Raw genomic sequence first — 12,203 nt, forward strand, 5'->3', positions numbered from 1 at the left:
TTGCAGGACTTCTGGCTTGTTTTGTTAGATCTTCATAAATTGATAAGGCTTTATGTTTTATGGTGAGAAAGGTGGTTCCAAATTGTTTCTTTGTTTGCTCATCTATTCACACACTTAAAAGCCACTCCATCTCCTCAAGTTCCTTTGTCCGCAACCCCACAGATTTGCTTGCACTCAGACTTGTTCCAGCAATATAGCTAGCTTCAATCTTTTCTCTGTTGTCTCTAATAGTGCTTAAGGTACACTCCTTCATTCCTGTTGCATGAGCAATATCACATGTTCTCTCATTACGCTCAATATGCTTAACAACATTTAGCTTCTCTTCCAGCGTGATTGCCTTTCTTTTACTTACGCCACCTGCAATTTTATCATCATGACACTTCTTGTCATCATTCTTGTCACTTTGTCCTCACATTTTGTAGGTAACATGGCAGGATTATACAGTATGTCTCACAGAAGTTGCAAGGATCCTTGATGCCAGCGGGGGGACTCTTTCGGTGCATGCTCAGGGCAAAGCCCACAAATCGATCATGTGATATCAATGTTGGAATCGCATTATTGCTAACAGAAAGTTTGCAATTTTACAAACACCGTTCTCCTATTCATCAATAACATTTAAGCCAATTCGCATCGCCAGAAGAACCCCCTGTCCTGATCTTTTAGTTTGTAGCCTGCAAATATTTCCCGTATTTACCTTCAATCTGAAAATTATCTGTAATAGACGACCAAATGACTTGTTATCACTAACCAATGAACATATGGTTTACCTGTGATGTCATTAACAACTATTCATCCTTCCAGCCTGATCATTCGCAACTTCTTAGTCTGTCCAACTGTCTTTCTCTCTCTTTGGGCTCTAATCTATCATTTACTCCCTTCCCCACCCACCTCCCTATTTTCTGCATATAAACTGACGTTTCCTAGCCATCATCAGTTTTGAGGAAGGGTCACTGCATCTGAAATGTTAACTCTGCTTTCTTTTCACAGATGCTGCCATACCTGCTGAGGTTTTCTGGCAACTTTGTTTTTGTCACTTTTTGTGTCTGGGCTCATGATCCTGGGTTTTAATTTATCCCATTCAAAAAAATTTACAAACGATGGGTGAAAGAAGTATAAACAAAAAGCAATTCCTCCCTCTGCACTGAATTTGCAGGTCGCCTCCAAATTCCCTGAACCATGTTCAGGCTCAAGCCTTGTCTCACTCTGTGTTGGCTACAATGGTATCTCTCCCTACTCACCATGTAAAGCCTATTGATTATTGATTATTATCATAATAATTCACTGGAAGTCTCTTAAGAATACATTCAATGACTGACATCCACAATAAATAATAAAAAATAAACATAATTATGGTCTATCAAGTAAAGAGATCTGACTTGTCCCATATTACCATCATTTGAGATCATAACAGAACATACATTCTTACTGGGACTGAAAATTTTTGGGTTTAAGAGAGATCTGTCAATCTTCTAGAATGAGTTTGTGTAAGTAGAATGTAGAAAAGAGAACAGCCCTGAAGAATGCTATCTGAATTGGAATTTCAAAATGACTTTTAACTGTTGCTAAGACTTCTCTTAAAAACATTGACAAAAGCTAAACTAACAGCTTCAGTGGATAAGTTGGGGTGTAAGTAAAAGCAGGATCTCAGAAAGTTCAGGTACTTGATGTAACTACACAGCATTCAGAGTTGAAGGGAGAGAAATTTGAAATTGACACATCACTGTTTCAATTAGTTAAGATATGAGACATGTTTAGAATTTGCAAGAAAAAAGGATCTGTGGGAACTGTGATTTTGGTTACTGAAATTGAGAGTAGTGTGCAGCAAGTAATGAAAATCATAATTACAGAAGAATTCCAAAGTAGTATTCCAGTCATGGACAAGATTTATTTAAGGGAACATCTAACACCAAAGGTCCAGGACATGGTAGTTATGGGGAGACCTTTGATATCTCACACAGTTACACATAGGAAAATGATCATATGTGTAGGCATTAATACTGCAACCATATAATTTGAAAATAATTTACAGATCGGAAAGAAACAAGATTATAATGGATACTCTGTCAAGAGCAAGACAGGAAAACAAATGTTGCGATCAAAGTGGACATGCATCAAATTTGATTGCTATGGCAAGTTGCCTATGTATTTAATACATTGGGCTGAATCGTACAATTTTTGACGAAGTCCAAGTTGTGTTGAGTTTTGGAGAAACATAAAAAGATGGAAAATAGGAGCAGGAATAGACCATTTGGCCCTTTGAGCCTGCTCCGCCATTCTTCACGATTGTGGCTGATGCTTTCTCACCATAACCTTTTATTTCATTTACCCCTAGTGCTCTATCTAGTTGCTTCTTGAATCCAGTCAATGTTGTGGCATCAACCACGTCCTGTGATAATGAATTCCACAGGCTCACCACTCTTTGGGTAAGAAATAACTTCTCATCTCTGTCCTAAATGATCGACCCCAAATCTTCATACTGTGATCCCTGGTTCTGGACACACCCACCAGCAGGAACATCCTCCTTGCATCGACCTTGTCCAGGACTGTTAGAATTTTATAAGTGTCTATGATATTCCAACTCATTCATTGGAACTCTTGTGAAACAATCCCAACCAGGTCAAACTCTCCTCATATGTTTGACCCACCATCCCTGGAATCAAAAGAGAAACAGAAGTTGCTGGAGAAGCTCAGCTGGTCTGACAGCACCTGTAAAGAAAAATTCAGAGTTAACGTTTTGGATCTGGTGACCCTTCCTTCTGTCTGGACCTGAAACGTTAACTCTGATTTTTTTCTTCACAGATGATACCAGACCTGCTGAGCATTTCAAGCAACCCCTGTTTTATGCCTGATTTACAGCATCTGCACTTCTTTTCATTTTTATCCCTGGAATCAGCATGGCAAACCTTTTCTGCACTTCCTTGGGAGCAAGAGCATCCTTCCTCAGAAAAGGAGGCCAAAACTGCACAACATTCGAGGTGTGGCCTCACCAAGGCCCTGTATAACTGCGACAACAAGGCTGCTCCTGTACTCAAAACCTCTCGCAATGAAGGTCAACATACCATTTGCCTTCTTTACCATGCGCTGCACCTGCGGGTTTGTTGCAGTGAGGCTGAGTTAGCAAATTCAACTCTTTAATTACCAAACCCACTCTTATGAATTATAACTGGAATTTATTGTCACAGATCATCAAGTATAAAAACACAGGAAATCCAAATTTACTTTATCTACTCTGCTTGTTTCATCCTCAAAGACCGTCATAAATTTGTGCAACACAATTTCCCTTTCTCATGACTATTTTGACTCTACCTGCTTGTTATAGTTAGCTAAATATCCTGCAATTCGTCCTTTGATAATGGTTTCCGACATTTTCTCAATGTCATCCAATCGTTCCCTAAAATAAATATAAAAGAACTTTGTGCACAGAGTTTGAAATTGTTGAAATTCAGCAGAAATAAGCATTGTGTCAATTTTATCATGCTTCATGGATGGCTCCTCTCCATGAGACCTGATGAGATTTCTATTTTCCAAAACTTACCTCTTTACGAAAGAGATAGTCACTGAGGTTGGAATTGAACATAGGTCACAGGCACTGCGAGGCAGCAATGATACCCACTGAGCCACCATGCTACCCATTGTGCCGTCATTCCATTTATCCTTACTCTGTTTCCAATTTCTAGTACCCTGCAACTTATATATATTGTGTTTTTCCTGTCACACTCTGATTACCATCATTCGTACTATTATTTCAAGTCCTCTCTAAAGTCCTAGTCATTCAGTTTTTCGGGTCACTGGCTCCAGAATGACTTAAGCAAAGCCAGTCTCAGTATTACAGTATAATAAAGTGTGAAGCTGGATGAACTGGATGATTGGGGAACCAAGCGGAGGCTTGGGGACCGCTTTGCAGAACACCTCTGCTCGGTTCGCAATCACACAACCAGCCCAGCTCTTTCCCTCCACCCACTGCATCCCAAAACCAGCCCAGCCTGTCTCTGCCTCCCTAACCTGTTCCTCCTCTCACCCATCCCTTCCTCCGACCCCAAGCCGCACCTCCATTTCCTACCTACTAACCTCATCCCACCTCCTTGACCTGTCTGTCTTCCCTGGACTGACCTATCGCCTCCATACCTCCCCACCTATACGCTCCTCTCCACCTGTCTTCTTTTCTCTCCATCTTCCGTCCGCTTCCCCCTCTCTCCCTATTTATTCCAGAACCCTCACCCCATCCCCCTGTCTGTTGAAGGGTCTAGGCCTGAAACATCAGCTTTTGTGCTCCTGAGATGCTGCTTGGCCTGCTGTGTTCATCCAGCTTCACACTTTATGATCTTGGATTCTCCAGCATCTGCAGTTCCCATTATACCCAGTATTACAGTTTCTGTTTTCTGCACTGCTGGTGTCAGTGCCTTCAGAATTTAAACCCATTTTTTCAGCCACACATTCTTTTTGATTTTAACATATGCCAATTTGCTTGTGCCTCAGGTAGTAATTCAGCAGTTAGCTTTGCAGTTTTTCGATTTAATTTTGTCTCTCGTTATTCATATTCCCTTAGCACAACCTCTTTCTTTCCATGTCCTATCTAAGCAATTGGTAGGTTACTCACACAATATCAACACTTTTTTCACCTTGATCAAGTTAGTGAAATATAACTTGCCTTGAACAAATCCATTCCAGCTTTCCTAACAATTCTGCACTTATCTAAGTGTCTGCCAGTTTTGTTTTGAATAATCACCTCATAAACCTTTCCTACCAGAAACATTAAATTGGAATGGTCAATAGTTCCTGGGTATATCCTTACATCATTTCTTGAACACAGAATGATTTACAAAAAAGTTGTCATTGATGCAGCAGATCAATTCACAGACCTTTGGGTTACCAATGTACCAGTCTGGTCACATTATTTTTCAGCATTCCACAGATGCTGTCAGACCTCCAAAGAATTTCAATCATTTTGCTCTTCTACCACTATGTTCACACATTTGACATAAACATTACATGAGGTCGGCATTGCAATCCATCCTGTGTAGTCAACTGAATGTTATTCAGTCTTTCACTGCATGTTATTTTTTCATCTCAAATTGAATGTGGCTTTTCCACGTAAAATTTTGTTCTTCTGTGCATTGGTTATTCCTTCAACTCACCATGGACAGCCATTTCTTCAACGATCAACTGCTGATATTTGAAATTTCCTCCATAAACCTCTTTGCATCTATACCCTAACCTTCTATAAGGCAGTTTGTAAAGCCATCTCTGTGACCAAGCTTTTGGTTAGATTAGATTAGATTCCCTACAGTGTGGAAACAGGCCCTTTGGCACAACAAGTCCACGTCACCCCTTGAAGCATCCCACCCAGACCCATCCCCCTATAACCCACACAACCCGGAACACTACAGGCAATTTAGCACGGCTGATCCACCTAGCCTGCATATCTTTGGACTGTGGGAGGAAACCGGAGCACCCGGAGGAAACCCACACAGACACGGGGACAATGTGCAAACTCCACACAGACAGTTACCCGAGGCTGGAATTGAACCCGGGTCCCTGGCACTGTGAGGCTGCAGTGCTAACCACTGAGCCACCGCATTGCCTTTGCTTGGTTGGGTTTCAGTTTTTAGTTGATTATGGTGCCCGGAGCTTTTTACAACATTGAAAGGATTATTATCAATTCAAAGTGACATGAGTCAACACCAGCTGTAATGTGATTCTCATGGACCAAATATGCCCTCATGTATCTCCCTGTGTATGGCATTCACACTACACTTTTGTCTCTCTCTGCTGCAGATCCAATAAATTGCAATCAGTGGTTTCAATCTTGCCTGTCAAAAAAGATCATCATTCACCAAAAACAAAAGCAGAAATTGCTGTTGACACTCAACAGGTCTGGCAACAACTGTGGAGAGAAGCATTTCAGGTCCAGTAGCACTTCTTTAGAATTATTGTAGCTGGGAAAATGTTGGTATATATACTAAACAAGGGGTTAGGGGTTAGGGAAGGGGAAGGAGTAAACCACAAATGGAGATAGAGTGCAGAGAGAAAGAGAAATATTGTTGAGTAGACAACAGAATGGATAAAGATCAGCCTGGGAGAATGAATAGCCGTATAGGGGAACTATTAGTGACTGACAATGGGTTGTTTGTGATAGCAGCTCATGTGATGACAAAGCATGGGCTTTGAGTTGGGACAGGGGAGGAGCTCAGGCCCTAAAATTACTAAAATTGATATTGAGTCCAGAAGATTGCCAGGTTCCCAAGCAAAAAATGAGGTGTTGTTCTCCCAGCTTGTGTAAAGCTTCTCTGTTGCACTGTCAGAAGTCACACTTTAGCAGACTGTAGTCCACCAGGTTTATCTGAAATCACAACTTCTGGAGCACTGCTCGTTTGTCAGTTCGAAATTCTTTTCCTTCGGTTTACTGAATTTTCACCTTAAAGACTCCTAAGAAACCCAGCCTTGGGTCCCTTTCCTCAGTCTACCCATTCCCTCCTCTGACATTATTTATGCACATGCTACAACTTGATGAAATGACCTTCCCTTGGATCCAAGATAACAAAGTGTGGACCTGGATGAACACAGCAGGCCAAGCAGCATCTTAGGAGCACAAAAGCTGATGGTTCGGGCCGAGACCCTTCATCAGAAAAGGGGGATGGGGAGAGGATTCTGAAATAAATAGGGAGTGGGGGGAGGCAGACCGAAGATGGATACAGGAGAGGATAGGTGGAGAGGAGAGTATGGGGGTGGAGGAAGGTAGGGAGGGGATAGGTCTGTCTGGGGAGGATGGACAGGTCAAGGGGGCGGGATGAGGTTAGTAGGTAGAAAATGGAGGTGCTACTTGAGGTGGGAGGAGCAGACAGATGAGAGGAAGAACAGGTTAGGAAGGTGGCGACGAGCTGGAGTGGTTTTGGGATGCAGTGGGGGGAGGGGAGATTTTAAAGCTGGTGAAATCCACACTGAGATGATGTGAACTGCAGATGCTGGAGAATCCAAGATAACAAAGTGTGAAGCTGGATGAACACAGCAGGCCAAGCAGCATCTCAGGAGCACAAAAGCTGACATTTCGGGCCTAGAACCTTCATCAGAGAGGGCCCTCTGATGAAGGGTCTAGGCCCGAAATGTCAGCTTTTGTGCTCCTGAGGTGCTGCTTGGCCTGCTGTGTTCATCCAGCTTCACACTTTGTTATCTTGAAATCCACACTGATGCCATTGGGCTGCAGGGTTCCCAAGTGGAATATGAGTTCCTGTTCCTGCAACCTACAGGTGGCATCATTATGCCCTGCAACCCATCCAGACAACCAGCATCCACACCGCAGAGATAGTAAGAACTGCCGATGCTGGAGTCAGAGATCACAGAGTGTGGAGTTGGAGGAACATAGCTGGCCAAGCAACATCAGAGGAACAGGAAAGTTGATGTTTCGGGTCTGGACCCTTCTGCAGAAAAAGTCCCGACCTGAAAGGTCACCTTTCTTGCTCCTCTGATGCTGCCTGGTTTGCTGTGTTCCTCCACCTCCACACTATGTTACATCATCCACACTGCTCCTGGTGCTCAGGTGTCTATTCACCATCCAGCCCTACCCTCCCTGGCGCACAGGAGACGAGTCCTCGCCCCTTACCCGGGTAACCAAGTGACCTTCCTCTCGAGTACAGGAGACCGCCCCTTTCCCTCCAAACCATCTTGGCCCTTGGCTGTTGTCGTGGTAACCAAGCGGCGTCCAGTCGGAGCGGAAGTGATGTCGCGCGTTGACGAGCTCATTCTATATCCGGTCGACGCAAGGATGAAGTTTAGAGGGAAGATCGTTGATGTTGGTTGCTTAAATCATTTTACCCGTAAGTCAGTAAGATGAAGCCGGTCTTTTCCTTTCTTGGATAGTCGGAACTGCAGCTGCTGGAGAATCTGAGTTAACAAGCTGTAGAGCTGGATGAACACAGCAGACCAAGCAGTATGATAGGAGCAACATCATGCTGCTATGACGCTGCTTGGCCTGCTGTGTTCATCCAGCTCTACACCTTGTTATCTCTTTTCCTTTTTTGGTCAGGGTACAGCTCGTGTGGATGCTGCAATGACCTCTTGTTCAATCTTTTTTCAAATTCACCCAGTTCTGTTTCAATCTTTTTTCAAATTCACCCAGTTCTGTTTCAAGACTTGTCCATAAGTCCGTTACTGTTACTGTCACTGAAGCCCTATTCACATTTTCCTTCACATCTTCATTTTTTTAAAACTCCAACCTTGTTCTGTAGATGAGTTATAAATTACCCCACAATCCATTCGCTGCACTTTCTGGTCACTCATTACCAAACCAGGTTTTAAAACTCTGTTTTTGGCTGAGAGACGTTTTGTGCTTTTTCTCCAGCGGCTCAAACTTTTGTCGGTTTTGTATTTTCCCACCTCTTTACATACTCCCTCAATTTCACCTTTGTTGATGGCTTTTAAACGTCTTGAACCCTCTCTGAAACCCCTTCAGCTCCTGGAAATCCACCCAATAATGAAATTCCATAAAGTAACTTGCCTTTTAGATACCTGTCTCAAAACATAGGCAAATATTTGATACCATTATGACAAGTATGTACCCTTTCTATATTTGAGTAAAACAGATGCAAATTATTATTATGACAAGATGACATGGAAGTGTATGCTATTTTGCTGTTTTCCAATGGTGTAGCATTATCATAAAGGAAAGTGGACAACTAATTGCACATCACGCAATCTCAAAAATAAGGGAAATTTGTGATGGGCAATAAATACTTAACTAGCCAGCAATGCCCACAACTTGTGAACAAAACATAAATTTGCTGAAAATATAAAGATACAAGGAGTCTTTAAAAAAAGTGTATTTAAATAAGTGAACAAAATTTGACAGATGGAATACATTTGGGAAAACATGACATAGAACATTACAGCGCAGAACAGGCCCTTCGGCCTTGATGTTGCGCTGAACTGTGAAACCAATCTGAAGCCCATCTCACCTACACTATTCCATTCTCATCCATGTGTTTATCCAATGACCATTTAAAGGCCCTTAAAGATGGCGAGTCTACTACTGATGCAAGCAGGGCATTCCATGCCCTTACTTCCCTCTGAGTAAAGAACCTACCTCTGACATCTGTCCTATATCTATCACTCCTCAATTTAAAGCTACGTCCCCTCGTGCTAGCCGAGGAAAAAGGCTCTCACTGTCCACCCTATCTAATCCTCTGATCATCTTGTATGTCTCTATTAAGTCGCCTTTTAACAGCCTCAAGTCCCTCAGCCTTTCCTCATAAGACTCCATACCAGGCAACATCCTGGTAAAGCTCTTCTGCACCCTTTCCAATATTTCCACATCCTTCCTATAATGCAGTGACCAGAACTGTACGCACTACTTCAAGCGTGGCCACACCAGAGTTTAGTACAGCTGCAACATGACCTCATGGCTCCGAAACCCAATCCCTCTACCAATGAAACCTAAAACACTGTACACCTTCTTAACAACCCTATGAACCTGTTTGCAACTTTCAGGGATCTATGCACATGGACACCGAGATCTCTCTGCTCATCCACACTACCAAGAATCATACCAATTGGCCCAGTACTCTCTATTCCTGTTATTCCTTCCAAAGTGAATCACCTCACACTTTTCCGCATTAAACTCCATTTGCCACCTCTCAGCCCAGCTCTGCAGCTTATCTATGTCCCTCTGTAACCTGCAACGTTGTTCCGCACTGTAAGTGACATTTCCACTTTGGCAAAAAGAATAGAACGTTAAAACTTTATATAAGGGGAAAAAGAGAATCCAATTTATGGGGAAAAGGCGGAAAAGTGGTGTTTAGAGTGAGATCAGCCACGATCTCATTGAATGGCAGAGCAGACTCCATAAACTGAATGGCCTACTTCAACTTCAACATCTTACCGTCTTGAAGACAGCAGGATGTTGCAGAACAGAAGGATCGTGGTGCCATTGTACACAATTGTGGAAAGTCAGCCTGCAGGTACAGCTAGACTACGTCTGAAATGATTGGAGAGTTACTGCACTTCTTCACTCAAACTTTTAATAGGTGATAAATTTACCAGAAACAATAATAAAGGCTTTGTTTCTATTGTAAAATGAAATTAATTTTTGGTCTCTTTCTGCAAGAAAGGACAGAAATGCATTTGGGGTCAGCAGATTGGCCTTTTTCTCATTGTAGTTTAGAAAAATGAGAGATGTATGTTTCTAAGGAAATTTGACAAAGTAGATCCTGAGAGAAGTCTTCCTCTCTTGAGGGAATCCAGAGCTAAAAGGCTTAAATTAAAAACAGGGAATCTCCTATTTCAGAAGGAAATGAGTAAGAATTTTTTCACTGAGGACCATTCGTGTTTGGAATTCTCTTCCCTAGCAATAAATGGAGGGTGGATCATTGAATAAATGCGAAGTTTAATTTGACACATTGATTAATAGGGAATCGAGATTTGTGGGGAGCAGGCAGAAAAATGGAGTTGCTTATTTTTAGTTTATTTGTTCGATCTGGCTATTGCTGGCTGGGCATTTATTGCCAGTCCCTCATTGTGGGGGAAGAAAGGTGGTGTTGCGTTTCCTTCTTTAATTGCTGCAGTCACGGAAGGGTACACCACAGTGCTGTAAGGAAGGGAATTCCAGGATTTTGATCCAGTGACAATGAAGGAATGGTGATATAGTTCCAAGTCAGGATGATACATGGTTTGGAAGGGAAGTTTCAGGTTGTGTTGCTCGCATGCATTTGTTTTACATGGTTGTAAGTTTCAGAAGTGTTATTGAAAGAACCTTAGTAAATTTATGCAATGCATCTTGTCAATGGTGCACACTGTTGCCACTGTATGCTGGAGCTAGAGGAATGAATGTTGAAGGTGGTGGATGTGTTGCCAATAAAGTGGGCTGCTTTGTCCTCGTTCATGTCAAGTTTTTTGAAGGCTGCTGGAGTGGCACACTTCGAGGCAAGTGGAGAGTACCTCTCCACAATTCTGACTTGAGCCTTGTAGATAATGGACACTTTCAGGAGTCAGATGATAAGATGCTTGCCATTGAAGTTTTGACTTGTGCTTGTAACCACTGTATGTATTTAGCTATTCCAGTTCAGCTTCTGAGCAATGATAACCTCCAGGAAGTTCATAGAGGATTCAGCAATGGTAATGTCGTTGAATGTCATGGGGGTAACAGTCAGATTCTGTTTTATTGGAAATGATCATTGTTTGGCTCTTGTAAGGGACAAGTGTGGCTTACAATTTATCAGCCCAACCTGGATATTGTCCAGGTATCATTGCTTGATTATCCAATGCTTCCATCCGGGAGGGTTGGTAGTGTAGTGATAATGCAACAGGACTAGTAATCCAGAGCTCCCACCTTATTCTCTGGTGACATGCTTTAAAATCCCGCCCTGGCAAATGGTGAAATTTGATTCAATAAAAGACAACTGGAATTTAAAATAAGGCTAGTCTAATGGCATCCATTGTCATAAAAACCCATCTGGTTTACCAATGTGTTTTAGGGCAGGAAGCCTGTCATCCTGACCAGATCTGGCCTACATGTGACGACAGACCTACAATTTGGTTGACTTTTCATTCCTGTCTGGGCAGTTGGGGATGGGAAATAAATGCTGGACCAGCCAGCAAAATTCCATACTTCATGAATGAGTTTTAAAAAAGTACCTGAGGAGTCTTGAATGCTGCTAAACGTTGTGCAATTATCTGCAAACATTTCTACTTCTGACATTATGACAATGAGAACTAAGCAACTGAAAATGGTTGGTCCTAGGAGATGACCCTGAGAAACTCCTGCAGGGGAGCCCAAGGACTGAAACAAATGACTTTTAAGAAGCTCAAACATTTGTGTTAGGTATGACTGCATGCAGTGGAAACTGCAAGGAGTCATACCCTGCATCCCATTGAGTCCAGTTTTGTTGATGCTCCTTGATACTTGGTCAAATGTTGCCTTGTTATCAAGGATAGTCACCTTCACCCCACCTTTTAAGTTTGGTTATTTGTGCATGTTTGGACCAAGGCTGGAATTTGGTCAGGTGTTGTGTGGCCCAAGTGGGCAGCAAACTGAGCATGAATGAGCAAGTAATGATGCAGTAACTGCTGCTTAATAGTGCGATTAATAGCACTTTTTGTCACTTTGTTGATCAGAAAAGACTGATTGGGTAGCAGTTGGCCAGGTTTGATTTGTCCTTCTTTTTATGGACAGACGTATCTGGGAATTTTTTATAGTTTTCATTCGATGCCAGTGC

The 12,203-nt window shown here is 42.4% G+C and overlaps 1 protein-coding gene across 1 annotated transcript in view; it reads left to right on the top strand.

Annotated features, from left to right (window-relative positions):
• Window positions 1-7,717: 7,717 nt before the first annotated feature.
• hus1 (HUS1 checkpoint clamp component) overlaps window positions 7,718-12,203 on the top strand; it is a 43,604-nt gene continuing 39,118 nt past the window's right edge. Inside the window, exon 1 of the mRNA XM_048552739.1 lies at window positions 7,718-7,811. Within this exon, the coding sequence (XP_048408696.1) occupies window positions 7,760-7,811 (52 nt within the window). The 5' untranslated portion in view covers window positions 7,718-7,759. The remainder of the gene's footprint in view (window positions 7,812-12,203) is intronic.

The sequence above is a fragment of the Stegostoma tigrinum genome, chromosome 2, assembly GCF_030684315.1.
Source record: "Stegostoma tigrinum isolate sSteTig4 chromosome 2, sSteTig4.hap1, whole genome shotgun sequence".
Lineage (NCBI taxonomy): Eukaryota > Metazoa > Chordata > Chondrichthyes > Orectolobiformes > Stegostomatidae > Stegostoma > Stegostoma tigrinum.